Consider the following 27,224-nt stretch of genomic DNA (forward strand, 5'->3'; position numbering starts at 1 on the left):
CCCCATGCAGGGCTGTGCTTTCTCTAGAGCCCTGGACGTGTCCCAGCTGGGAACTATTTTGGTTTAATTACAGCTCCCAGGCCAGAGAAAGAATGATTGTTCTGGTTATCAATAAAACAAAGGAGCTGCTATCATGCAATTCCCCAACACAACCCAGCTGTTTCTGGAAGCTCTCGAGGCTCTGGTCCCAGCACTCCCCACCCAGCACCCTGCCCCCGACTTCAGCCCTGCATCTAAACTGCGCAGCCTTGAAGCCCCTCAGGCAGCAGCTGCTGCAGCGGCTGTGGGGGCGGGTGGTGACGAGCACAGGACAGCATCCTAGGAAGGAGCTGCCAGACGAAGACGACATGGAGAGATACTCCACGTGGAGAAGGCCTGGCTGTGGGAAGGAGCCCCACCCTTTTCAACAAGCGGCTCCATTCCTGAGAAAACTCGGTTCCTCCTGGCTGCGTGGCCCGAGGGCAGGGAAGATGCGGTGGGAAAGGGAAATAAGGAATCAGAGGCCCAGAGGTACCTGGGACAGCCTGCCTGGTGGGCGCCCTCGTTATTCCCTTTTTATGGGAAGGAAGTGGAGGCTCAATGAGTCACACGGCTAGAAAATGGCACCATGGAGATTTAAACAGGAGCTCTGTTCAACGTGAAGCGGACGCACATGCCCGAGAGAAGACAGGAGAAAGGATCCCCACGCAGGAGTCCCCCTCACCACCGCCTCCAGCTGACCACTGACACCCCGAACATCCCGGGCAGCCCGCACGCACAGCCGAGTTCCCGTGACTGTCATGTGTGTGCAAAGCACCTTCAAGGCGGGCGAGGAGGGAAGGGGCTCCCTGTTCCTGCCCACTGGGACTCCTGGAGCTTTTCCTCGGGACACTGCGCTCCCACCCAGGCAGCCTGGACTCCTTGGTCTGCCTCCCAGCCTCTCCACTCTCTGCAGCAGAGTCTCTTCCCGATTGCCCTGCTCCCAAACCTGCGAACGGACCGTTTAAGGTTCGAGCCAAAAGATCCAGCAAGCCCACCCATAAAAACACAGGGACGTTTGCTCTGTCCCGAAGGTGAGGCCGCCAGGCCCTCGGGCAGCGAGCACAGCCACCTTTTCATTCCGTGCACACTGCAGCTGTGTAACCCTCGGACGGGTATTTGGGGAAAGGCTGGGAGCAGGAGGGCTAGGAAAACAAGACGCCTTCCCCTTGACAAGAGCAATATTTACACAGGGTTTGAAACAGGCGTGCTCTGTGCCTCTCCTGCCCGGCTGGGAGTCTCCCTAGACCAGCTCCTCTCAGCGGCGTCCAGCGCTTGCAAAACACAGCCTGAAACCAGAGCTCCTGAGAAGGCCCGGGAACAGCCAAGAGGAAGCACAGAGGCCCCGCCACAGCAGGTGCGACCCAGCAGGGGGCAGAGGCGGCTGCTGGCGGCTGCAGGAGACCTCAGTGGCTGCTGTGGGGCCCGGGCCAAGGCCTGCGGTGGCTCCAAGTACCAGGAGGACCCCACCTGGGCTCCGACGGCGGGTGGCTTGCCAGGGGCCAAAGGCGTGCACTGCTGCCTGGGAAACATTCCACGGCAGCTCGGAGGACGGGGTCCTGGCTTGTGACCCCACCACCACCGCTGAGTGGGCCACAGGTGCAGTCTCTGCCCCTGGGGGAGCCAGACGTTTGGGGAGGCAGCAAAACTCAGGGGTGAAGGGCACAGGCTCTGAGGTGTGGGCCTGGGGGGGGGAGTCCTGGTTCTGCTCTCTGCAGCTAAGTAAGCTTTGGGAAGTGACTCAACCTTCTGAGTCTCACTTTCCTCATCTGTGCAATGGACACCGCTTAGGGTGAAACCATACTATGCCTTTAAACAAAGGACACGCTCCTGGACCAGCGTTCAGTGTGGAGCCAGATGGGCCCGGGGAGTCCAGAGGCGCTTGTGCCACCCCCACGGGTGGTTCTGCTGAGGCCACTGTTTGGCCAGAGTCCCAGGTGGGACATCAGCGGGTCAACTCTCTCCTGCCCTTGAGCAGGGCACCTGGGCCATTTAGGACTCTCACCCCCTGGCCATGGGGAGGCGGGTCTGCTCTGTCCCACTCACCCCATCGGGGGACACTAAGAGCAGTGCCCACACACGAGGGACTCCGGAAACTGGGACCGGGCGGCCTTCCTGGGGGCCCAAATCAACACCCACATGCAAACCGTGTCCCCGAGAGCCCACGCCTGGACTTTCCCTGCAGAGAAGCACGGCTGGACACCTCCCACCCTGCCTCTGCGTAAGGACACGCACTGGACACGCCCCGACGCCCACCTCTAGGGTCACCGTCTGAACACCAACTGCAGCCATTACAAGGGGGGGGTATGTATTGACATGGAGAGTTCTTTAAGATGTCAAGGGCAAAAAGCAAGCGGTACAATATGTGCATTAAGATTATTTCTGTAAAATAAAAACAAAACCACAGTATGTGTCTACCTTTCTGGTGAACCAGCCAGCTAAGCAACCATGCGACCAAGAATGAAGACTGACAGACAACCCCAAGGGCCTCCCCTGAGCTGTGAGCCATTTCCTCCTGGACCAGATGGAGGGAGGAAGGAGACGCAAAGAGATGGAATACGTTTCACTTTATACACATTGTCGCTGACTAAATTTTTCACAATCAAAAGTGTCTCATCTGCAGCAAAGGTTAAAAATAAATTGTAACAAGTCCCAAAGCTTCGGAATTCCTCAACTGTTTCAGACTTTTCTCCTCCTCCATTAGGACCAGAGAATCAAAAGAGGAGATAGACCATGACAGGCATTACTGCCCATTCAGTGCGTTTCTGGGCGCCTGGGGACCACTAGAGGCACTAATGGGTAGGGACCGCCCAGGAGGCCAGTTACATGCATCATGAATTCTGCTCAGGCAAGGAAACCCTCGGAATGAATGGTGCTGGGCCGTGTTCCTCTGTATCAGCATTCCGGCCCCACGGCCCGGGAACTTGGCAGGGGAAGCCAGCTGAGGCACAGCACGCGGTAATGAGCACGAGGGCCTCCGGAGTGCACCTCATCCCAGTGTCCCTGGGGACAGGCGCACAGGCCTGGGGACTGCCACCTGGCTCTGTCCCTGGAGCCGGCTCAGCTGAAGAGGAGAGGGGGAGGCAGTGTGTTACCTGTGGTGCCCCCCTCAAGCCCCGCGCCGTAGGCAGAAACCAGGGCCGGGTTCCCCGCTTGTCCAGGCTCCCCGACGCGCACTTTGAAGGGACTTCCAACCACGTGGCTCCCATTGAACTTGACGTCGATCGTGTGGACGCCGTTCTCGTGGGGGATGAAGCGAACCGCGTACTTATCTGGGAGAGTGAGAAAAAGCACAGGGTAAGAGCGGGCCCCACCGAGGCAGCGAGGACCCAGGACAGGACGCAGCCCCACGAGGCCAATTTTAAATCTTTCATGAGACAACGGTTCTCCTGAAAGCCTGGCGCCCCACAGGTTGGATTTCAAAGCCAGACGGGGCTGCTTGTGTGTCCTCAGCCAGCCCTCTGGGAAATGCATCCAAATCTCAGGTTCTGTTTCCTCCTCTGTGGCCTCTGCTCAGGAGAACACGGCCTTTATGAAAGCTCACTTCTTGCAAAGTTTCTCTACTTGGCCACTTGAAGGGGGAAAGAGTGGTTCCAACTGGGGCCAATACTCCTCAGTTAAGCTCCAAGCTGGCAACTGCCTCCCCCACACCTCTACACCCCCCCTCCCCCCCAATAACAGCCAAGTTTTTCACTGTGAGCTTAGGTCACAGCATGTGGCATGGTAACTGTTCCCTGGAAGGGACACCTGCAACATCCACCGACCTATCGTGCATCACCTGACCACCCCTTCCTCCTTGAAGCACTCACCTGGGATGCAGGTAGGTCTGTTTTCTCCCTCTTCTCACCCTTCACCTCTTCAGAATTTTTGTCCCCCAAAGCTCCACCCAAACCCTCCTCTCCTCTGATGAACATCTGCATGCAACTGCCCATTCACACCCTTCAACACGGCACTTCCCCAACAGCCTCCTCCCTTAAAGCCAATATGCTTCAAGGGAAGGCGACCCCACCCCCACATCAGGTATGATCTTTGACTGGGGGGGGGGGTCCCCCCTCTTTCTCCACGCCATCCATTAGCACATGGCACGTGTGTTCAGTGTTTGGTGAGACAGGAGGGAAGTTGGCAGGAGACCTCTGGAAAAGGAGTATCTTAGATTCTGGGAAAGACTCTTGAGGAGAGATGATTGGTGTGGTGTGACGACGGGAAATCCAGGGTCTGCAACCATCTTGTCACCAAGAGGAAGGCCGGTCTCAGAGCGAGGCCCACAAAGCAGAAGAGAGAGCAGAGACATTCGGGGGTTTGGAGGACACAGCTGCACGGCTGAATTAAACTGTTGCACCTGGGACCCGGCATTTTCCAGTGATGTGAATGAACAGACCCCTTTATTGTGGGAGTTGGCTTCAGTTGGGTGTTCCATAATTTGCAACCAACAGCATCCTAACTGTGGCATGCTGACGGTCTCAGATACCAAACTTCACTTGTTGGCTAAATCCCAGTAGCTCTAGAGATCTACTAAACTTTCTTATTTGGATATCTTGGGGACACTTCAAAACTCTCACGAAGGCCTCACCTACCCATGGCTGCATCATCTTTCTACCCAATCACCAAGCTACATGTAACCTTTCTGAATTCACATGCATTCCCTATGGCCAAACTGGTCACCAAGTGTTACAGTTCTCTGGCCTAAGTTCCCCCTCTCTATTCCAACGCTGCTGATTGTTATTTTCTCAGACAGACCACTCTGCTTTCAGATATTTCAACACATTCTCTATGATGTGGTCAGACTTACACCAAGATCTGATCAGGGCACCACCCCCACACAGACACACTGTGTCTTCTAAAGCTCCTCACTGCCCTTTCCTGTTCTGCCCCGAGGGAAGATCTGTAATGCTGACCCCGGTCCTTGATCTCTGCCCTCACTGTACACGTGGCAGGGCCACAGCAAATGCCCAATCAGGGCAGTGACTAAGGGCTCTTCCTCATGCATCAGGGCCCACGGTCAGTTCACTTCCTCTGAGAAGCCCTCCTGACCTTGGCAAGGCACAACGCTTTCCTTTCCTGCTCTGACCAACTTCACCATTTGGTTCTCAATCCTGTGGTCCTGGTGACCACACAGGTCCTCACGTGCTCTGCAGGCTGCGGCCAGGTCCTTACTTGACTCTGAGCTCCTCTTTGTGAGCAAGAGTCACGTCTTGCCAAGTCTCTGACACTTAATGTTCACTGGCAAAACGTCTCAAAGTGACTGACATCGGAATTCCATGCGTCAAGGAAGCAGGCGAGATCTTATGTGATTAAGCGTCCTGGGCCTCCTGTGAAGCATCCTGGAGACCCAGATTCTCTTTTTAAAAAATATTTTTATTAAATTTATTGGGGTGACATTGGTCAACATGAACATACAGGTTTCAGGAGTTGGTTCCTATGTTATAAGATCTGTACACGGCACCACCAGATTCTCTTTTAAATTGCAAGATGAACATCATTGACCTTTTCTCAGAGTGAAGTCAGGTCAAAGTGAACTTATAAGTTCAACAATATAATAAAATCTGTAAGATTTTGTTAAAATATGAGAGAAAATCACAATGACTGTAATGTGAAAGGAATATGAAAAACTAAAACAGTATTTAAAAAAAAAAGACGAGAGAGAGGAGGAGAGAGAGAGAGGAGGGGGAAGGAGGAAGAGGGAGAGAGGAGGAGGAACAGGAACAAAAACAAGAATAAAAGGGAGGCTATTAAATCTCAAAGTGTCCCCCTGTCTGCCCTTGGCAATGTTTACACCCTAATTTACAAGCAATGTCTGGCAAGAACAGCAAAGGGAATCTGAGGGCTCACTGGCCTTGGTGAGGCCGGCTGGTCCTCCATCAGGGTGCATGTTGGGGGGGAGGGGGTGCTGGTGCTGGGACCGCACACCCTGCCTACGGCTTACCTGGCTCCAGCTCAGACACATGGCATTCTTCCACGGCTCCGGAGGGGCTGTGCACCTTTGCATCAATCTTTCCTTTTGCCCCATTCAGCCTTATAGCAAAGGAGGCTGGCTGGTTAACCTTTAATCCCGATTCCTGAGAATTCAATACATCAGACAATATTACGGCTCTCGGCACGCCTGCTCAGTGGCACACACTGACCCAGGCCGGGACTCTGGGCACAGTGCTCCTGCAAGCAGGCCCAGCACGGTTAGCCACACCCAACAGGAGCAGGTGGCTCATTCCACATTTCTAGCATTAATATCAGAAAGCAGAGGCGCACAGCTGCGTGGGTCTGGTGCCCAGACCATCTGGAAGAGGTTACGGGGTTTGAAGACTTGAGACATCCTGATCAATAGGACTATTGTTTCAGCATCCCAAACAGGTCATCAAAAAAAAAAAATAAAAAATAAAAACGAAGGCCCTCCCTCCTTTGAGGAGGAGCCTGGCGGCTGACAAAACCATACACTCAGGAATAGGAACAACGCTTTATGTCACTGCTATTTTTTATCTGGAGGGTAGGAATGGAGGAACTTTTAACAAACTTGTCAAGGGCTGCACAGGAAAAGGGAGGCCGTGGGCACCACACAGGGCTTCCAATCAGCAGGACCTGGGCCACTCCCATTTCCCAGACCTATAACTACATCGTTTAACCTTTAACCTCGTTTAGCCTCAGTCGCCTTGTGTGTAAAATGTGCGTAATAACCGGATCCATCTCAGAGAGTTGCCGTGAGGATGAAATTAAGTGATGCATTCAAAGCCCTCAGCATAATGCTTCACCCATACCTAAAGGCTCAGAAATGTCAGGTTATTGACTATTAATATGCATTTTTTCAAAATGAATTGACCAACAAACTAAGACCCGAAGCATAGAGGCCTGGAACAGATTGACATACCTCGATGTGGGGTCGGGGGGACGAGAAGAGATAAACAGAGAACTTACATACTTATACGCATAGCCCATGGACATGGGCAATAGATAGTGGAGGCGGGGGGAGGGGAGGAGGAGAGCTGGGGCTGGGAAGATAGGGGTAAGGGGGGGGAATGGGAGACATCTATAATACTATCAACAAAAAATATGTTTAAAAAATATGCATTTTGAAGTTGTGTGTACCCTTAAAAAAAAAAAAAAAAGAGAGACAAGTATAACCGGTGCTAGTCACTGGGTCAGCTTCACTCTCCATGCTTTGTCTCGGAAACTATAGCCTCTCTGGGGAGAAGGGATTAGAAGTTTAGGTGCTTCAGGTATTTTAAGATCAGCCAATCCTGAACAGCAGCATTTTACAAGTCAGCAGTTTTGATGTAAACTTGGGTTGGGCAGCCACTGCTCAGATGACTCTACAGCAGCAGGGTTCACACTTAATGTGCAATTGAAGCACCAGGGGCCTTGTGAAAACGCTCATTCCGATTCCGCGGGCCTGGGGTGGGGCCTAGGGCTCTAGGATGCTATTAAGTTCCCAGGCGATGCCGAGGCTGTAGGTCCAGCGCCCGCGTCTTAGACGCAAGGCTCTAAAACTGGGCTGCCTAATTCAGTGGTCACCGGCCACATGAGGCTATATCACTGTATATTTAGATTTAAATTAATAAAAATTAAATAATTAAAATGCAGTTCCTCGCTTATACTAGCGAGTGGCTACACATGTGGCTAGTGGCTACCACATTGCACAGAGAAGATGGGGGCCATTTCCATTGTTTCAGAACATTCTATTAGGCTGCACAGCCCTCGCGGTCACAGACTGGGGTTAGAGACCAAACTCAAAATTATGATGGAGTCTTTGATCGCCAGCCCAGCCCCATCCCTCCACCCCCTCCTCCTCCTCCACAAAATGCCAGCCGACTCCAATTTTCTAAAAAGCCTCAAAAGCAAGACAAAACAATACGTGCCTCTCTCCCCTAACCAGGCCCAGATGTCGCTGTGCGGGCCTCCAGTAAACCTCCGATAAATAATTTACGTATCGCTCGGCATCAAGTGACCCGGGAGGAACAGGGACCAAGCTGACCCGCCTGTTGCCCCGCTTGCCGGATATACAGCCCGCTGCGTACTTATTTAAATATTGACGACCAAACTGTGATGAGAGGACTCCACAGAAAAGCTCGCTGGAGAGGATTCCTGCAGATCAGCCCCCTTTGGACAGAACCATGAGGTTACCTGAATCCGTTTGCCGCTAAATCCTCAAGAGGGAGATAAACGCCTCGGAAGGTCCGAAAGACACCTTCCAGGTGCGCGAAGGCAGCTGTCTGCCCTCCACAGGCGCTGGGTTTACCTCCCCCCCTCGGCTTTAGTTAAGTCGGCACAAAAGGAACTTCTGCTAAGAAGCCTTTAAATGAAACACAAGAAAAACATCTGCACCACGGCGACCAGTGGGCACCCCGGTTCTCTCCAGATGAGGCCTCTTCAATCTGCGGAGGTGATCCTGCTGGGGCTCTGCCATGCTGGGAACAACTAGCGGTACCAATGCCCCTCGGGGGGAGGTGGAAATCTCAAAAATAAACCACGTGGAGGGACTAGATCCAGTGGTATCGCCCGTCTGAGATATGAGACTGGGTTTTCATCGATCCAGGATTTTCAAGAACTAGGGGGACGTGGAAGGCTATTTAAAAGGCCCTTTAACCAGAACGCATACTTTGAGATTCTGGTGCTACTGCACAACTGAACTGCTGCTACTCCTGGTTCAGACACCTCATTATTTTTCAGTGTCCTGAGCAAAGATGCAAAGCATCTCCCAATGGTTCTTCGTTTGGCTGAAGGCCCCTATGCAACCTTGAATTCAGTGACCTGTTTAAGACAGGAGAAAAGTTGCATTTCCTGGCATTGCAATAGGTTTGGCTATGCAGCCACCTACCACAATCCCAAGGTGGGGATTAAGGAGGCCACAGTTAAGACCTCATATGTTCTGAAACCACAAGACCTCACTCTGCCTCATACTAGCTGGTTTCTGGCAGCCATAAGCTCTCTGTACCTCAGTTTTTCCATCTTTAAAATGGGGTCAAGAGAAGCCCACTCACCAGGCTGTTCAAAGGGTTTAATAAGGTAACACTGACCAAGTTCTTAGCAAGGTGCCCAGCACACTTATTATAAATAAATCATCATAATAAAATAAAACACAATGGATTTCCTTGAGGAAAAAGAAGCCAGTAACTGCAGGCTACACATCACTGGACTGTTAGCTTTGTTTTGAAAGCTCTCCTTAGCCCTTAACCAACTATTAATGGGCCTCCTTTGTTTCTCTTGAATAAATATTTAAAAAACAAACTTGTCCCCAAACACTGAGCTGTTTTATTGACTGTGGCTCTGTTTTGTTCCCTCAACTGTCTCCTGTCCTAACCTAGTGGGGAGCTGACTCTGCAAAGAGAAGGGAAACATCTGTGGTCAAAATGGGCTGGGACCCTTAGCACCGACGGGGATTGAAGCGGCCTCGGGAGTCCAGGGTCTCACTGGCTGGCCTGTGGCCAAGGACATGGATGCTTCCTTGCGTCTCACCTGAAGGCTCATAACAGTGAGGCGGCGGGCGTCGTCCGAGGGCGCGATGACCGGCACCAGGTAGGGACTTTCGGGGATGTGCTCATCGTTAAACTTGATAGACACCTCGTAGTTACCTGTGGGGACAAGAAAGTCCCATCATTTCAGAGATTCAGGAAGGCGGTTACAGTGAGGCCTCCTGTGAAAATGCCTTCAGAGAGACCCTGCCCTCCTCCATGGCCTCGCTGATCGGTTTAGGGCCGGTTGCCTGGCTCAGGCAGGGCCAACATGAGAGGGCAAGGGTAGAGATTCTGAACTTGAGTCCTCAGGGTCCCCCAAAGGGCCTCTGTATAGAACGCAGGAGATCCGTAAGACCTGAATGGGGAAAAAATTACATCTTTGCTTTCACTAAACTTCTAGCTGATATTTAGCATTTCCTTTCTTTAGAAATGTTGACAAGAAAACACAGCACATTAAAAGTACTTGTGACAGCCCAGCCGGCGTGGCTCAGTGGTTGAGCATCGACCTATGAACCAGGAGGTCACGATTTGATTCCTGGGCAGGGCACATGCCTGGGTTGTGGGCTCAATTCCCAGTGGGAGGCATGCAGGAGGCAGCTGATCAATTATTCCCTCCCATCATTGATGTTTCTACCTCTCTGAAATCAATAAAAATGTTTAAAAAAAAAGTACTTGTGACTTTGTCACCAACAAGGTTCACAGATACTTTCATATCATTTTACAGTTTTACATATACTTTGACATCTCATTTATACTCATCACTATTTTGAAATTAAGGTAGTCACCCAATTTTTTTGAAATTAGGGTAGTCACCCAATTTTAGATTTAATGTATCAATGAACACATGCGTACCTTGCTATGTTACATATATGTTCCTGTAAGATTCTGATAACTGCATTTTGATATAATTGATTTTTATTATAATCCAACTAGTGCCCCGATGCACGGATTTGTGCACATTGAAAGGAAATTAATTAGAAGGTGGCTGGTGGGGTGGGACTGGGAGAGAAGGGCCAGATATGCCCTGGAGTCAACCTCCTGTGGTCCCTCCTGGGCTGGCTGCACCTGAGGCGCTGCCGCAGCTCAAAGGGCATCTGCGGAGTGAGAAGGGTCCCTCGGGCAGGTGGGGTCCCTCGGACTGGCCTGCAGGGATCGGGCCGAAACCGGCTCTCCGACATCCCCCAAGGGGTCCTGGATTGCGAGAGGGTGGTTCTTGGGTGACATACCCTGGAATCGGGCTCCCTCCTCTCTGGTTCCAGGTGCATCACCCGAGAACCGTTGCTGCCAAGTCACCGCAGTTTGGCAGCTCCTGCATTGAGCGTCTGCCCCCTGGTGGTCAGTGCATGTCATAGCTACCAGTCGGACACTTGGACGGTTGCTTAGCCTTTTATATATAGATGTAATTAATAGTCAATAACACATATAGATGTTATATGTGTTTCAAAACGATGTCCCCATAGGCTTTAGATGCCAGAGGAGTTCATGGTACGAAACGTAGAGGACCCTGCTCCAGGGAGGGCAGATACCAGGTAAAACCCCTCTTCTGGGCAGTCCCACAGGCCAGTGGCCGAGGTTGGTCAACAGGAAGAATGAGCAGCTGAATGAAGCCCAAAGCAGACAGGCTGAGGGAGAAAGACAGACAATGAGAACTAGAATTCCTGCCCCTTGGAGGCCTGGCTGCATTTCTGCCCCTGGATTTCTAGGCAGCGCTCCACGTGCCCGTAGAGATCAACTCCTTTTACTTGAGCTCGCTCCACGGGTTTCTGCTCCTCACCACCGAGCCACCCCCAATCAAAGAAAAGTCTTCAGTTGGCTCCTGAATACATACCAGGCTCTTGGGCAATATAAGACACACCGCACGACCCGTTTTTATGGTCATCAAATGTTATCTCAGCCTTGCTGGGGCCTTCAACAGCGATGGAGAGGCCCCCTGCGCCTGCCTCCCGGGTCCAGATGCTGAACTCGGCTGAGAGAGAAACACCTGGTTAGTGGCGGGGTGTGGCTGAGGCCCCTCTTGCCCAGCCCTGCAACACTGGTCACTCTCATTCACAGGCCGTTTCTCTCCCCGGCCCCAGCAGCATCCAAGCAAAGGCACTGCGTGTCTCCTAGGTCCCACCCATGATGACACAAAGTTTGCGGTCATCTTTTGAACACACCCACGCCAAGCCAGAGAAAGAGGAGCATGTTTAGTTTTGTCCCCACAGGCCTCCCCACCAGCACCCACCATTGAAGGCACCTTCACAGTGGGCTTTGTGGAAACCTAGCGTGTTCCACAGAACATCAGCCCTGCAGGCTGCTCTGCAAATAGCCTCATTCTTCCGCTCCCCTCTGCTCCAAGGTGCACCACACACAGTAACTGATGACAGGCTCCTGCCATCACAGGTTGCCCAGTGGGTCAACGAGCAGTTGCCGAATGAATTTAGCCAGAGAAGCCTCGCTGTAAAGAATGCCCCTTAATACCACCCATCAGAATCTCACACACACAGTCGTCTCCTTAGAACAGGGTGAAGAGCGCAAGGTGCTCACACCACCAGCTGAGCCCTTACTCTCCTCAAGGAAAAAGCCTGCCGATCGCTCACCTGGAACTCCTGCTTCTCCCCTCTCCAGGCCGGGGCCTCCTGCCCGGACCTTGTGGGCGCCCCCCTCGCCCAGTGGCCCCACAGTGAACTGGAAGGGGCTGCCGGTCACGTGCTGGCCGCGGTACTTGACGCTGACTGTATGCACGCCCATCTCCTGGGGCACAAACCGAACACAGTGCGAGTTCTTCCCCACGGGCACAATCTCTGCTTCGGTCACGCGGCCGGAGGGGCTGGTGACGTGGGCCGACATGTCGCTGCTGTCGATTTCTGAAAGGGAGTGAGAGGTGGGGGGAAGGAGAAGGGTTAGCGTGCGGGCCCAGCAGAACAGGACGTGCAGGGCAAGCAGCAGAGGGCTAGGCGGGTGCAGCGTGGGGTGTGGGGTGCGCAGTCTGGACGCCTGCCCTCCCGTCTCCCTTAAATCCCTGGGGGACTGTGGCAGCAGGGAAAGAGCCAGGCCCTCCCAGGCACCAGTGCAAAGAACATTCTAAGGGCACTGAGCACTTTCGCAGCCTTCCTGGCTGGAGTGAACGCCACACATCAGTTTCAAACCAGTGCCTGAGCTGACAGTTACAGGACATAAATACAAAAACTCCGACAGCTCAGATGTTCCTAAGCCCAAGCGGACACGTGGCCATCGTCATGCTCATGGGGGCAGAAAACACAAGCGGTGCCATCCCTCCTCTCACAGAGCCTTGGCATTTCTTCTCGGCAACAAGATGAAATGCATTTAGAGGAAAAGGTGAACGAACACGCGCCAGTCCCAGCAGCCAATGGGAAACCATGCGTGAGCAGAGCTCCGAGCAAACCCAAGACCAGACGCCACGCTGCAGAAAAGCGACGCCTCGTCCGAGGGCTCGTGCCATGCCAAGGGCTGTGCCTGCACTGACGTGGTGGGCACGGGCACGCCACATGCTGGCGACCGAGTAATGCCATCACCTAGAGCCACGCGAAACTGCACCCTCCAGCCCTACGGGATCTGGGCTGGGCAGCGCAGGACTGTGAGCCCTGAGGACAGAGGAAGGGAGGAAGGCTGAGGACAGGGTCCCCACACAGGGCCTGGGTCCGAGGACGCCGGGCAGCTGGTGAGCCGTCCTCCATTCTAACTGACAGAAGAGAACCATTCAGGCAACGAGGGGAAGAGTGAGTCTCACCGAGTCCTCTGGTGCCAAGTCACTGAAAAGGGTGAAAAGGAGTCAAGCGCCAGAGAAGCCTAGAGAGAAAGGGTAACCGTCCACATCACACAAAGATAAGACACCGGGAGGCAGAGGGGACAGATAATTTGCAAAACGAGCGGAGTAAAGCAAAAGAAGACCGTCCCTTCACCAGTGAGCAGGGAAGCGAAACGCAACACTGGACACCATATTTTTCCATCTGACTGATCCAAGTGAGAGGGAACACCAGTGCCCCGTGCTGGTAAGAAAGAGGGAAACGGGCACCAATTCACGTTCTGGAGGGCAGCTGGCAAGGCATCGCAGCATCTGAGACACAGCGGCCCAGCAGCCCCACGCGATGTGACCGCAGCCTGGCACAGCGGCCCACGGCACAGATCACTGACTGCAGGAGCTGAGGCACAGACGTTGGGTGCGTGTGAAATGAGAAAACCCAGTGAAGGGTGGGGCGCCAGACACGAAATGCAGTCCTGTGGAGTCATTAGCCAGGAACTTTATGGTCACGACCCAGCTCTGTTCAAGCGGTCCTGTCTGGACACCAAAGCAATGAGGCTGCTACCACATTCACACGTGACTGGTGTCTACACAGGAAGAACCCGTCAAATATTGCTCAGAGGGCAGAGCAAAGCTACTCGACGTATTAGGAAAGATGGGAACCCCGGGCAGGAAAGGGGCCCCTCGCCAGACCAGGACGGGAAGGTCATCTGGAGACTAGCTGGTCCGTCCCACAGAACCTGGGTAACCAGAGGCTCAGTACGTGCCGGCTGCGGGGAGAGGGGCCTCCGCGCCTTCCCTTTGGGGGATTTCTTTACAGACCGACCCTGGGCCACATTTCAGAAAGACTACGGCGATTTGCTGACTAATTTGGCCCCATGGGGAACAATTTATGGCCCAAGGGCTAGATGTGCCCCCCGCCCCCAGCCAGCCTTGCAGCACAGCCCTCATTCCAGTTTTAGGAACGAAGGAGATGAATGGGAATTAGAAGGTGCTGCTGGGCTGACGTCTCTTTAAAACTTCCAGACACTGGCATCAGCCAGGCCAGATCTCTCACCGAGGTTATTCTATTCGACAAAAACTAAATGAAAAGTCTAAGAGCGTATCTATTTCCCCCCAGGGGATGCAACACAGCCATTTTCATTTGGAAGAAGAAAAAGATAGCAGGTAAACAGATTTATTTTTCCTGAATGGGCCTCTGTGAAAATAAGCATTAAAAACACTACTATAACTGAAATTTTAAAAGTAAGTCACCCATAGGGCCTTGATTTCCAATGCCCGCCCCTGCCCCCCCCCCCCGCCCCCTCCCTCAGCCCTGATCCATGAGCCCCTCATGCTCACCTGGGATTTTCAGGTTCAGGTCGCAGATGCTCCCAACAGTGGCCACAGATGGGGCTCGGCTGGTACGGGTGATGCTCTCCTTCACTCTCCCCTCCCCACTGATCTTCACGGTAAACGGGCTCCCTGCAGGAACCGAGAGGGTCTACGTGAGCAACCCAGAGCCCGAGGCAGAGCCCAGCCCTTACAGAAAACAAGCAGCGGGCAGAGAGGGCAGAGGGGGCCACGCGTACCGGGCACGTGCTCGTCGGCGAACTTGGTGGAGACGATGTAAACCCCAGGCACGGTGGGGAAGTAGGAGACCTTGCAGGTGCCGTCCTCCAGGTCCTCCGTCTGGATGTCGACTTTGCTGGGGCCTTCCACCGCCAGGGATATGCCGCCGTAACCTGCGACACGGAGCCGGGGCTGTTTTGACAGCAACTCATTTGGAAGGGGGAGCTCGGTGCATGCAGAGCGGACACCAGACCCCGGAAACTCATACTGCCATTTCCAGAGAGCAAAAAGAAAGTCGCTGTGGCCCTGACCGGTTTGGCTCAGTGGATGGAGCGTCGGCCTGCAGACTCAAGGGTCCCAGGTTCGATTCCGGTCAAGGGCACGTGCCTTGGTTGTGGGCACATCCCCAGTAGGGGGTGTGCAGGAGGCAGCTGATCGATATTTCTCTCATCGATGTTTCTAACTCTCTATCCCTCTCCCTTCCTCTCTGTATAAAATCAATGAAATATATTTTTTAAAAAAAGAAAGTCGCTGCAATCCCTGCTGCAGACAGCCCCAGGCAGAGGAGCTGGTTCAAGGCTCTGAGAAGTCCTGCAGTGGAACAACCTGCTGAACATGACTCTGACCACAGGACCACTTCCTGGAGGAGGATGTCCCACTGTCCCTCGGAGCACCTGTCCTGCAGAACCCACCGGGGAAAACACTGCCCACACGCCTCCAAGAACGGCATGCGCTGCCTCGAGGGCTCATCGCCAGCCTCCGGCCTGAACATTTGAATTTTTAAGCTGCCCTGGATCTCTAGCCAGGGGACCACGAAGACAGCAGATACGAAGGTTTAATAACACGAGGAACTGCCCATCTGGACCAGAAATTGCCCAGCCCTTTCCCCCAGGACTATGGCTTTGTCTGGAAGTCGCCAATTCAGCCATCACTCAAGAAGGCGGAAGATGAAGGCGCTGGCTGTGGCAGTAGGTTGGGGAGGCCCAGGCTACTCAAACCATCTCAGAGAGGAAACGGGAAGAGATTCATCATTTCCACGAAAGCACTGTGAGCGGAACACGGTCCTGGCCAGCTGGCCCAACAGCCTTTGCTGGGGATGAGTCCAGGAGACCTGGGGAGCTGAGAGCAGGATGTTGGGAGTACAGATAACGAGAGAGAGAGAGAGAGAGAGAGAGATCTGGGAGTTGTAGTGGCTCTGGGTTCAAATGCCAGAAGCAGGGGGCTGTTGACCCCTGTGAGCCTCAGGTTCTTCATTTAGAAAACAAGACAACACCTACTTTCCAGGTGGTCATGGGGCTTACGTGATAATGCAGGTACAAGGACAGACAGTCTGAAGGATGCTCAGAAAGAAAAGGGAGTTGATAGGATGAAAACACCCCGGGCCTTTCGCCTGGGACCACCCACAGACCTGCATCTCGTGTGTCCACGATGAACTCCGACATCTCGAAAGTCCGGCCTTCTGACAGGCCTCGGCCGTAGACTTTGGCTCTGCGGGCATCACCGATCTCGGACTGGACCACCATGATGGACACGGGACTGTTGGCCACGTGGTTGCCATTCTTCTTGATGCTGACCAGGTGTTCACCCACCTCCCGAGGGATGAAGGAGATGCCTGGACCGGGCACACATCAGGGTTTGTAAGAGGAGGGACAGGGGATGAAGGAGAGGAGCTGGGAGGCAGACACACTCGCAGGAATGGACATATGACTCCCTAACTTCCTGGCTACCCCCAGTTGTACGTAAGGGTGGTCAATCTCACAACACGGAAATGCACTCACGTGACCCAGCAGGCTTATGTATCACACTCCAGGGGGCTACCTACTTCCCCCGAAAGGACCGAAGGAATCCCCATCTCCCACCAAAGGCTCCCAGCTCAGTCCAGGAAGGCAGCCCGGCTCACCGATGTGGTTATTGGGCAGCCTCTTCAGGAGACAGGGCTCGTCACGGCCGGACGGGGCCTTAATGCTGGCCGTCAGCGTGCTGAGGTCGGTCTCGCTGATGTCCAGCAGGAAGTCGGCGGCAGAGCCCAACTTCACCTGAGAGCACCGTCTGCTGTCATCTGGGAAACACCCCCCAAACACAGCCCGTCACACGTGGTCACCCTCGCTCCGCAGCCTTCACCCCACATGTCGTGTACAGATGAACAGCCTGAAGCAGTTACCCAAAGTTAAGTGAAAAAGCACGCCTCGTGGACCTAATCAACAGTGAATGACTTCTACTTATGCCTGGTGAAGGGAAGGCCCGATGCTGGCAGGAGCTGGAGCCTGAGTCCTCACAGACCACTCCTTAAATGAGCCTTTGCCGGTGAAGGCATCTGCCACCTGCTTGCCATCCCCTTGGGCATTTCCCAGGTAAACACTCATCCTGCTCCGCACAGGGCTGCTGGCTGCTTCGCACAGGCCTGAACAACTCAGGGGCAAGACCTTCGCCCTGCGCATCTTCTTTATGACCCACCGAGCGCAGGATCCGAACACAGCGAGCACACAGGTGAGCGGCAGGCCTTTGAGTCAGATAACCTCAATCTGCACCCTAGAGTACCCACTTGGAAACTTGGCTGAGCACTATCTCTCCAAGCCTCCGTTTTCCCATCTGTAAAATGGGAGAGAATAATTACCCAGCCGTGATGCAGAAGGGCATCGGTGAGCCCACATATCCGTGCAATAAGTATGATTTGCAAGCCTCTATCTGGGGGCCTTCCACTGGCATGCAGGAGACAGACTGGACAAAATGATGGCCCTCCAAATGTGAGTGCTTTTCCCTGGATTACCAGCTGAGGGGGGGATTAGCCTGCCCAAAGTTGGCCTTGCACCCCCCGTTTCTCCCCAGTGAGTCTCTGTGAAACCTAAACCCAGGCACCTCGCCTGCTGCCCTGGTCTGATGCGGAGACAGGCTGCCGGGGTGGCCAGGCCTCCCACGAGGAGGCCCCAGCAGGTCAGGCAACCCTACCTGTGATCTTGGCGGTGAAGGGGCTGCCAGGGATGTGCTTGTCATTGTACTTGACCAGGATGCTGTAGTCGCCTGGCAGGGTGGGCAGGTAGGTCACGGTGCACGTCCCGTCTTTGTTGTCAATGCAGCTGATCTCGGCCTTTGAGGGCCCCTCGATAGCCAAGTCCAGACCCCCTGTGAGTGGGCGCAGGGAGGGAGGGCCATCAGGGCGTGTTCCCTTCTTCCCACACGGACAGCAGCTCACCCAGGGCAGCCCTGAGGTCGGGAGCGCCAGACTGGCACGGGCCACGTGAGCCGCGGGCAAGGGGCGTAGGTCAGAACTCAGTGACTATGGCACCGCACCCCACCTCTGAGCTCTTTGCTTATGCCCGGTGAAGGGCAGACCAGATGCTGGCCCTGAAGTCACCCCGAAGGTCTCACTGCTCTTCGGAATGTGCGGACGAGAAAGGGCTGGAGCCCCGCACGTCAACCGCACATGTGGAAGCGTCACACACGCTGCCATGCTGGTCAGGCTGGAGGCCATGTGGAGATCCCATGAGAAACACAGATTTTAAAATCTCCACAAAGACAATGCACATGCACCCAGAGCCAAATAACTCATGTGGTCCCGCGGATACACGTACATGTGCAAAAAGAACAAAACCAAAAACGTCATCAACCAAAACACTTAAATTTCAGGCAAATCACATAAAGCAGCTCACAGCGTGGATCTGATTTCAATCAGAACCCCAGGAACTTCAAAAAGTCCCGTTGTGGGTGGAAGACAGAGCAGCTGTGCCTGAGATTTACATGAAACAAAGAAGATAAACACTACTACCCAACAGCCTTCTTTTTAAAAGCTGCCCTGGGATCGTGTCTGCTGGATTCTCAAAGGGGAAGCTGAAAGCATGTAACCACACACACGTCACAGTACCTTCTCCTGCATCCTCGGTGACAATGGTGAAGGTGGCGGTTTTGTTGGCCACTCCGTACACCAGCCCTGGACCGTAAGCGGAAACGCTCCCGCTGTTGGGGTAGTTCACGTAGAACTGCAGCGGGCTCTCTGGGTGAGCAAAGATCACAAACAAAATGGACTCAGCGCGGGGGAATGCAGACCTCGGACAGCGGTGCTCACCTTCCTCTAACGCAGTGGTTCTCAACCTTCTGGCCCTTTAAATACAGTTCCTCATGTTGTGACCCAACCATAAAATTATTTTCGTTGCTACTTCATAACTGTAATGTTGCTACTGTGATGAATCGTCATGTAAATATCTGATATGCAGGATGGTCTTAGGCGACTCCTGTCAAAGGGTCGTTTGACCGCCAAAGAGGTCACAACCCACGGGTTGAGAACCGCTGCTAACCACAGGCAGGTGTGGCGTCTCCCACGCAGAGGCAGAACGCGCACCGAGCCTCTGCTGGAGATCACCATGCGAGGACACCAACGGCGTCTACCACTATTGCTCCTTCAATGTTACACAAGAAAAACAATCCTAAGGCTGCCCCGGACGAGAGGGGCGCTGAATAAAACAGGGGAGTCCAGCTCAAGGTGACTAGTTAGGACAGGGGTGGGGAGCCTTTATTCTGCTGAGGGCCATTTGGATATTTATAACACCATTCCCAGGCCACACAACATTATCAACGTAAAGAATTAGCCTGCTCTGTTTGGTCACACATTTAATTAACTCACCCCTGATGCCTTGGGAAGGCCAGACCAAATGATTTTGTGGGCCATGGGCTGGGCGTTCCCCTCTCCTGAATTAGGAGGAAACGGCCAACCATGTGAAGAAATAACCCACTACCAGAGGGAGCACAGCTGGAAAGGTCTTTGGGGAAGGCAAAATGTAAGGCCCTCTAAGCCCACCCCACACTATGTGGGACTTTATCCCACTGTGGTCCTCTCTACCTACTCTCCCCCGCCCTCTACCCCCTTACACACACCCCAGCACCCCAGTCCCATGCAAGCACTTCCATTTCCACAGTGGCCAGATGCAAATTCGGAAGACCAGAGCTGGCTTCCAAATAGGGGGCTGGCTAAATAAACAAGGCTCTCCTCTCAGGTCATCAAAGAATGAGGGAGCCTGTATGCCCTAACTTGAGAGATTATCCACAATGTGTTGCATTAAAAAGAGAAAAGGGCAAGTTGCTGTATAATATTAATATCATTATCCCATTCCTTTAAAAATAAAACAGAACAAAATTATAGGCATGTTTGTTGGTACCAAGAGAAACATCCGTACACAGACCAGCAGGGAGGTAGGAGGAAGTGGGAGAAAGACATTTTTTTTTTTACTTTCTCTACATCTGTATCTTTGGGGTATTTAAATAGAAGCAGATAACACACAGTTGCTTTGAACAAATATTATGCCCAGATATACACATAAACTACAGCAAACATCAAACTGGGAGAAGTATTTGCAACTCCTATCACCAACGGCTACTCTCTCCAGTATTGAAATTGCTCCCAGAAACGAACACCACAAAGGACCAATAACCAAACAGAGAAACCAGGCCGTGGATACGAACGTCCAGTTCACAGAAAAAGGAATACAAATGGTGCTTAAACATTTAGAAAGTTGCTCAATCTCCTTCACAAGAGCAATACAAATAAGGCAACACAGAGATACTGTTTTTGCAACCATCCGTTTGGCAAAGATCCCAAAACTGGGTAGCATAATCCACTGGCTGATCTGGGGAAAAGCAGGCGTCCTCCTCCATCGCTGGAACGTGTGGGAGTCAGAAGAGCCCCGATGAAAGGCAACTTGGCAATTCTAGCAACATGATGGATGCCTGTCCCTGTGGCCAGAAACTCCTCCCACAGAACCACACCTCCCAGGTCCGCCTTTGCCAGTGGGACGTGCTGAACGGGAAAGGCTATGCGCTGTGGCAAAGGGAGGGGCTGAGGCTAACTCTCCTCCGACGGGGGCAATGGTTAAACACTTGGAGCGCGGGAAACGAGTTAAGTCGGCTCGCGTGAATTGCGCGTACTCCGCGGGAGCCGTCTTTAACTCGGTTCATATAGATTTGCGGTGGAGTGCGGGAAACGTGTAAACTCGGGCCGATTGTAACTGCGTATTACCAAATATTTGTTTGTAATCCACCCTTTTGGTGGATGGAACAAAACCAAAAGACAGAGCCATCTTATATTTTGGCGGGAAATTCACCCGCACTCCAAGTGTTAACGTCCCACGGTCCACCCAGTGGGCGGGCTCTCCGAAGACGCTCCATTATTTGGACGTGCAAAGCTCTCCTGCATACACCGTTAGATAAAAAGGACAAGGACACAATCATGTGTAGAGGATGCTACTATTTATGTAAAAAACGAGGAAGGATTAGAAATCTATCTTCCTGTTTGCTTGTAGGGTCTTAAACATATTCTGAAACCCAACATAGAAGATTAAGAGTCAGAGGGCAAGTGAGGGTCATTATGGGTGGGAAGGACACCTTTCTCCACATCATTTTTTAAACTTTGTGTATGTGGCCCACATGTGTGTGGTGTGGCAAAATATTAAATTAAAAAAAAAAGAGATGTATTTAAGGAATTTTTAAGAAAAAGAACAAGAATAACACAGTGCTGGACGGTGGACACGAAACATGAGCTGGTTTTCCTCGTCAAGGGCAGTGTGACAAGAGGGCAGCTGGGCCTGGCCAGCGTGGCTCAGTGGCTGAGCATCAAACCATGAACCCGGAGGTCGCAGTTCGATTCCCGGGCAGGCACATGCCTAGGCTGCGGGCTCGATCGCCAGTGTGGGGCATGCAGGAGGCAGCCGATCAATGATTCTCTCTCTTCATTGATGTTTCTCTCTCTCTCTCCCTCTCCCTTCCTCTCTGAAATCAATAAAGAAATATTAATAAAAAGAAGAAGAAGGCAGCTTGTCCTTTTCTTGCAACCTCCTCCTCCGCCCCCAACCCCCCGCCACACAGGGCTCAGCAGGCCAGGCTGGAAAGTCCCTCGATGCGCCTCACAGTTTCCTTCCAGCTCATCCTTTGGCCAAACTCGAAATCGTGACAAAGACAAACAGTCACAGCCCTAAGGCCCTGCATCATCCCTTCTGGAAATCAGCTGGATCTGCTGGGGTCACAGGCCGTTCGGTTTCACAGGGACGCCAACACTCCATTCCCCAACCTGCCACCTGTTTCCCACACAGCTGGGGGCTGTACGTCAGCAAACCTCCCAGAAGCCCAGGCTCCTGAGTCCTGGAGCCCCGCAGGGCGTGCGCGGAGCCCGACTCACCGGGGATGTGGCTGCCCATGTACTTGATGTGCATCTCATGGAGCCCCACCTCCGTGGGGGCGTATCTGACGGTGACCGTGCCGTCCTTGTTGTCCACAATCTCGGGTGTGGCCGTCTTCCCAGAAGGCATGTGGACCTCTCCTATGGAGCACAGGGAGACAGGGCCATGAGCCTACCAGCGACTGCCCCCGGAGAAGCCGCACGGAGGCACAGGTGGCCTTCAGACCCAAGAACACTCACTGCTGCCTAAAACACCCACGTTCCAGGACAGGAAAACAGACCTGCATTTCCCTTGATTTTGTTCCTTCTGCTCCCACAAAATGCAGCAGCAACTCCTAAGGAAAGGGTTTCCTACTTTGTAAAGACAAGTTAGAATCCTGACAGGACTTGACTGTGAGGAGAGGGTCAGTAGAGCCTCCACCCAAGGAGAAGCCGGCAGAAAGAGGAGGCCGGCAGAGAAAGTGACCGCACAACAGACCTGTGTCAACACCACCTGGGAAAGTGGGAGCTGAGAGGCAGGAAAAGGGGGAACAGGAACCCAACAGTTGAGAAGTATCTAAACACAGTAGCTCTCTACCCAGAGAGAACCTCCAGCTCTCTCCGGGATATGATGCAAATTATACATGAACCACCTCTTCAGAGGCACACACAGATACACGGCATGTTCTGCAATCTGAGGAGCTCATGGCCCAATCCCTAGCACAAGAACCAGGGGCGCTGGGATCAGGAACGCAGGTCTGGGGGACCGATGGGACCACCGCGAATCACCGATCAGGCGAGAGAGTGCGAGTGAGCGAGAATGAGACAGCTTTCATGACAGTGCTTACCAGTGATTTCTCCTTTTCTGACCGCAAACGGAATGACCAAGTCGAAAGGTTTAAAGCCCAGGCCGTTCATGTCACTCACTGGGACATAGGCCTCTTCGGTGACCTGAAAACAGGAAGCAGTGGTCACTGGGTGAAGTGGACAACAGCGTGGGCTAGTGAAGCTACAGGGGGCAGAGCAACTGGGAATTTTGCAAGCCAGTGCAGCCAGGATTTGGGGAGGGGGCGGCCCAGGTGGTATGGGCTTTGTCCAACTGGCCCTGGGGCCGGAGCAGAACCCGAGGGCTTGGAGACGTCGTGCCGACCAATTGCTAAAAACCATGAGGCGATTCGCTTGTAAAATTCCCAGAAGCTCCTGTGGGAAAGTGGGAAAGTGAGAGACAGAAATGTCTGTGAGTCCCAAGAGGCTCCACCTGGAAAGGTTTAGTTGCTGTGGCCTGGAAAAGAAGGTGTGTTTTAAGTGGCAGAAAGTAGCAGCAGGTGGCTTTCCCTCTGAACAGAAACCAAATGTGCGAGAGTCAGCAGGAGGGCCGAAGACAGCTGTCCCTCTTTCTCTTGAAACAGAGACACACTGCACCGAGCATGATCAGACGTGACGGTGGGCGATTCGTGGAGCGCAGACGATGACATGGTGGGTCTCATTGCAGAGAAAGCAGGGCTCATTGTGATGGACTGATCAGTGGGGGACAGACCAATGACCAGGACACCCAGAGGGCTTAAGCAATCCCCAGAAGCGGGCTGTAGCTTTTCTGAAATGAAGGCTGAGTAAACACAGAAATGCAAAAAAAGAGGAAAAAAAAAGTGTACCCAGGGCCTGAATCCAGGGGAACATGCATTTACCGGTGCCTCCTCCACGGCCGTGACTTCCCCATCTGTGGCCTGGTTGGTGGCAAATGGAGGTTAGTAGGGAGTCTTGTTGGAGGGATGTTGCTACTCAGTAGGTTCTACACCCTGAGGGCTGCTCCCTCCCCATCTGCTCATCTTGCACAGCAGAAAGCCTCTCGCTCTGCCTTCTCTCTACCCTTGTGGAGAGCAAGCTGACGTCCTCTCTTCGAATGTCAAATCCACATGCCCTTTGAACCCATGACCCCATTCCTAGGAAGCAGATCTATAGAAATACTAGCAGGAAAGTCCATAGGTAAGTGATGCGTGCAAGTGGTTTCACCAGAGCTGTTTGTGGTCATGAAAACCTTAAGCAACCTAAATGTCCATCTGTAAGGGAGTCAGCTACGTAGATGGTGGGAGTCTGTCCCTTCTGGAGAGCTGGTCAAGTCCGGGGAATTAAGATGGAAGGGCCTCCATGTCACGATGAGGGAAGGAAGCAAATTGCAAAGCAATGTGCATGGTGTGATCCCGGCACAAAAAAGACGGGAAACCCTAACACTCGTCGCCTCTGCAGCATGAAACTGGGCAGGTGGTTTCCTGTTACTTGGTAAGTGTCTACAGTAGTTCATATTTAAAAAGTCTTTATAAAAATTTTTAAAAAATCAGACTTCATGTCCCTGATCCAACTGACCTAATAAGGGAGGGGTTCCCTCTCCTGCCAAATCAAACAAGCATCGGAAGGCCTCCCTGTGGAGGCAGGCCCTCGTGCCCATGCTCCCTCCTTCTCGGGTACTTTGTCATCTGCCGAAAGGGAGCTTCACTCACCAAGGCAGCTTGGTGAGCAGCAACATTCGGAACAGCCCTCTCCCCTGCTTCTAGGGGCCTCTCAGATTGGGGACATTCAGGGACACACCGCCAGGGAGGAAGATCTTTCAATGGCTACGTGATGGCCTCTGAGTCAGGACTTCTCAACAGTGATGAGCAGATAAGCTGCTAGACCCGTGACTTCCCGTGCATGTCTCCTTCGTGGTACACAGAATTGAACCAGCCCACCCAGTCTCCCTACGACATTTGCTGCAAAGGCAGTACTGGGTGTCCGTGGCCTTTTGGCCCCAAGACTGTAGAGGGAGGCAGGGAATCTACCCAGAAGGAGCCAATGGAAAGAAAGTCAGTGCCCGTTGGTGAGGCTGGAGAAAGCTCGGAGGGGAGAGGGAGACCCAAGCCTGGTCCTGTGGGTGATGCGCGCTTGTGCCGTCAGCTGTGGTTGGGGGCAGTGTGTCCATCCAAAGTATCCTTTGTGCATCCCAGGGTCAAGGGGACATTCATTCCTAATGAGTTTGGTGGCTCCCACTTCAGGTCTCTGACGTGTCTGCCAAAATGACCCTGCCCGATCCGAACCAACCAGATAAAACCCCAGATGGGACCCTCCTCTGGGGTAAGGACACCTCGTTTCTTGCTGTGTTTCTCCCAGCCCTGAAGGAGAAAAGCACTCCCAAATGAGCAGCGTCAAAGTTGACAAGTGTTTGTATCCTTGAGACGTGAAAGAGCCTCCAGACCTCTGGCACATTCACAGATAAACAAACGTCGACGGGAAGGGAAAGAGCTGCAACACACGGCACACGGTTGGAAGAGAGACTCGGGCTCCCGTTTGAAATGGAGTCTCCATGCCCTTCTCCGTGGCTGCAGAAAGTGTGATCCTTGGAAGGGGCTTTGAAGGCTGTGCATGGGGCCAGGTCACTGAGGCCTATGAACTTTGCAGCCAAGGGTGGCTGCGGCCACGGTCTCAAAGGACACTGGGTGAGGGACCGCACAGCGCTCAGCAGCTGTCTAGAGCGGGCGCTTTGGGCTCCGTGGACTTGAGTCTGACCCCTCCTCCTACAGCTCATTTGTAAAAGGGCCAACGATGCTTGCTTTGAGGGTTAACTGAGCGAATGCTGCTAAGGTGTCTAACTGCTTTCCTGGATGAAGAACCTTAATAACCAGAGAGAGATCTAAAAGTCACTCAGATTGAAAATTAAAGAGCCGCGTCATTCTTTGGCCTAGAAGTGTGTGTATAATGGTTTCTTTTCCCCAGATGTTCCTAGTTTTAAAAGACAAGCTATTTCCCTTCACATGCAAAGTCTGAATCTCTCCAAAGCACAACTGGAGGTCCTCTGAGTCATGAGACACCAAAGTCAAGTCTCTCTCTCCTGAAGACCATGGTGATGGGGGAGCAGGAAGGGGGAGAACAGCAGAATAAAAAAGTATAATGTTCCCCTTATGTTTTTTGTCAGTTTATCTTTCTGAACTGTGCTTAGGCTAGGGCACTGCCTAAGACCCTTAGCATGATGGATACTTGGTAGCTGGTAACATTCCCTAACAACTCTTAGAGCCAAAGGCTGTCTGGGATCCTGGAGTGTCCCTAAAAGGTCATGACTGCTTAAGAAAAAAAAGCTTTCAAGAAAAAAGTGGAAGGGGCTGTGCTAGCCAGGGTTTAACAAATAGCAGCTATTTTGTTTCTGCCAGTAACAGAGGCTGCAGAGGAGGGACTTTCCTTACCATGACGGTGAAGGGGCTGTTGGGGATATCCACGCCACCGAAGCGCACGTAGATGACATAGGTGCCTGGCTTGGCAGCCGTGTAGAAAATGTCATAGGTGCCATCCTCATTTTCGATCACATCGGCCTCAGCCTCAGTGCCGTCCGGGGTCAGAACCGTGCAGGTCACTTTCCCCTTCCCGGCAGTCTTGGCGTCAACCACAAAGCCCACCTCCTCGCCGGTTTTCACAATGGAGGCGATTCCAGGACCTGGAGGAAAGTTCAGGAGGAGAGAAGCTTCAGCTGTGGACAGTCACCCTGGAGACCTAAACTCAAATCCACGCTTTTGTGTTGTCTGCATCTATAGACGTTAGACCTTCAACGGCCACCACATACAGGGATGTCCCAGGAATCACCTGGGAAAGTCCTGAGGGGGAACTAAGTTGCAGGAAAAAAAATCCTCAGTTGTTCTTCAGAGAGGTGTCCTCTAAAAGTTCTATCCCAGGGTTGCCACATTGACAGAGGGCTTCCTGAGAAAAGGGGAAACGGCTGAGTTCTGAAGGGTGGGTGCTTCTGGCCAGGGAAGACTTTCGTGAGCAAAACACAGTTTCTGTTCTTGAGATGCTCATAATATAACAGAGCAGTGGGATACAGGTCGGGCACCAAGAATGACAGCTCAACCTGCTGTGGAAGTCCTGAGGGGGAACTAAGTTGCAGGAAAAAATCCTCAGTTGTTCTTCAGAGAGGTGTCCTCTAAAAGTTCTATCCCAGGGTTGCCACATTGACAGAGGGCTTCCTGAGAAAAGGGGAAATGGCTGAGTTCTGAAGGGTGGGTGCTTCTGGCCAGGGAAGACGTTCAACCTCGGTCCCGAAACAATGACCAGTCTCTCTTTCTTATTGTAGATCCCTTTACACAGGATCCACACAACATCAGGAAGTGCAGAAAAGTGTAAATTATAAGCACATTGGCAAAAAAACCTCCAAAAAACAAAACACACACAAAAAAACCCAAAGCAGAGTGGGCAGAAACAACAGGGATAAGAACATGCTGTTCAGACATGAGTAGAAGCCAGACTTTGGAATCCCCTGAATGACAGACCAGGGGTGTGGCCTATAGGAGCTCCCAGGCTAAGCAGAGCATCGTGTCTG

The 27,224-nt window shown here is 52.8% G+C and overlaps 1 protein-coding gene across 10 annotated transcripts in view; it reads right to left on the reverse strand.

The window, feature by feature from the left end:
- Positions 1-27,224, reverse strand: part of FLNB (filamin B) — a 134,852-nt gene that overhangs the window by 5,094 nt on the left and 102,534 nt on the right. For 3 of the 10 annotated variants that reach the window (XM_023765008.1, XM_006101502.3, XM_006101500.3), the window contains 15 exons: positions 26,098-26,345; positions 23,542-23,613; positions 22,738-22,840; positions 21,911-22,051; positions 18,611-18,739; positions 17,698-17,871; positions 16,652-16,810; positions 16,160-16,363; positions 14,772-14,924; positions 14,542-14,664; positions 12,038-12,304; positions 11,287-11,424; positions 9,460-9,575; positions 5,942-6,074; positions 3,114-3,290 (listed from right to left, as the gene is read on the reverse strand). In XM_023765008.1, coding sequence (XP_023620776.1) covers positions 3,114-3,290; positions 5,942-6,074; positions 9,460-9,575; positions 11,287-11,424; positions 12,038-12,304; positions 14,542-14,664; positions 14,772-14,924; positions 16,160-16,363; positions 16,652-16,810; positions 17,698-17,871; positions 18,611-18,739; positions 21,911-22,051; positions 22,738-22,840; positions 23,542-23,613; positions 26,098-26,345 — 2,337 coding nt within the window. The remainder of the gene's footprint in view (positions 1-3,113; positions 3,291-5,941; positions 6,075-9,459; positions 9,576-11,286; positions 11,425-12,037; positions 12,305-14,541; positions 14,665-14,771; positions 14,925-16,159; positions 16,364-16,651; positions 16,811-17,697; positions 17,872-18,610; positions 18,740-21,910; positions 22,052-22,737; positions 22,841-23,541; positions 23,614-26,097; positions 26,346-27,224) is intronic. The other 7 variants (XM_006101503.3, XM_023765006.1, XM_006101504.3 and 4 more) reach the window with 5 other exon arrangements.

The sequence above is a fragment of the Myotis lucifugus genome, unplaced genomic scaffold, assembly GCF_000147115.1.
Source record: "Myotis lucifugus unplaced genomic scaffold, Myoluc2.0 scaffold_366, whole genome shotgun sequence".
Lineage (NCBI taxonomy): Eukaryota > Metazoa > Chordata > Mammalia > Chiroptera > Vespertilionidae > Myotis > Myotis lucifugus.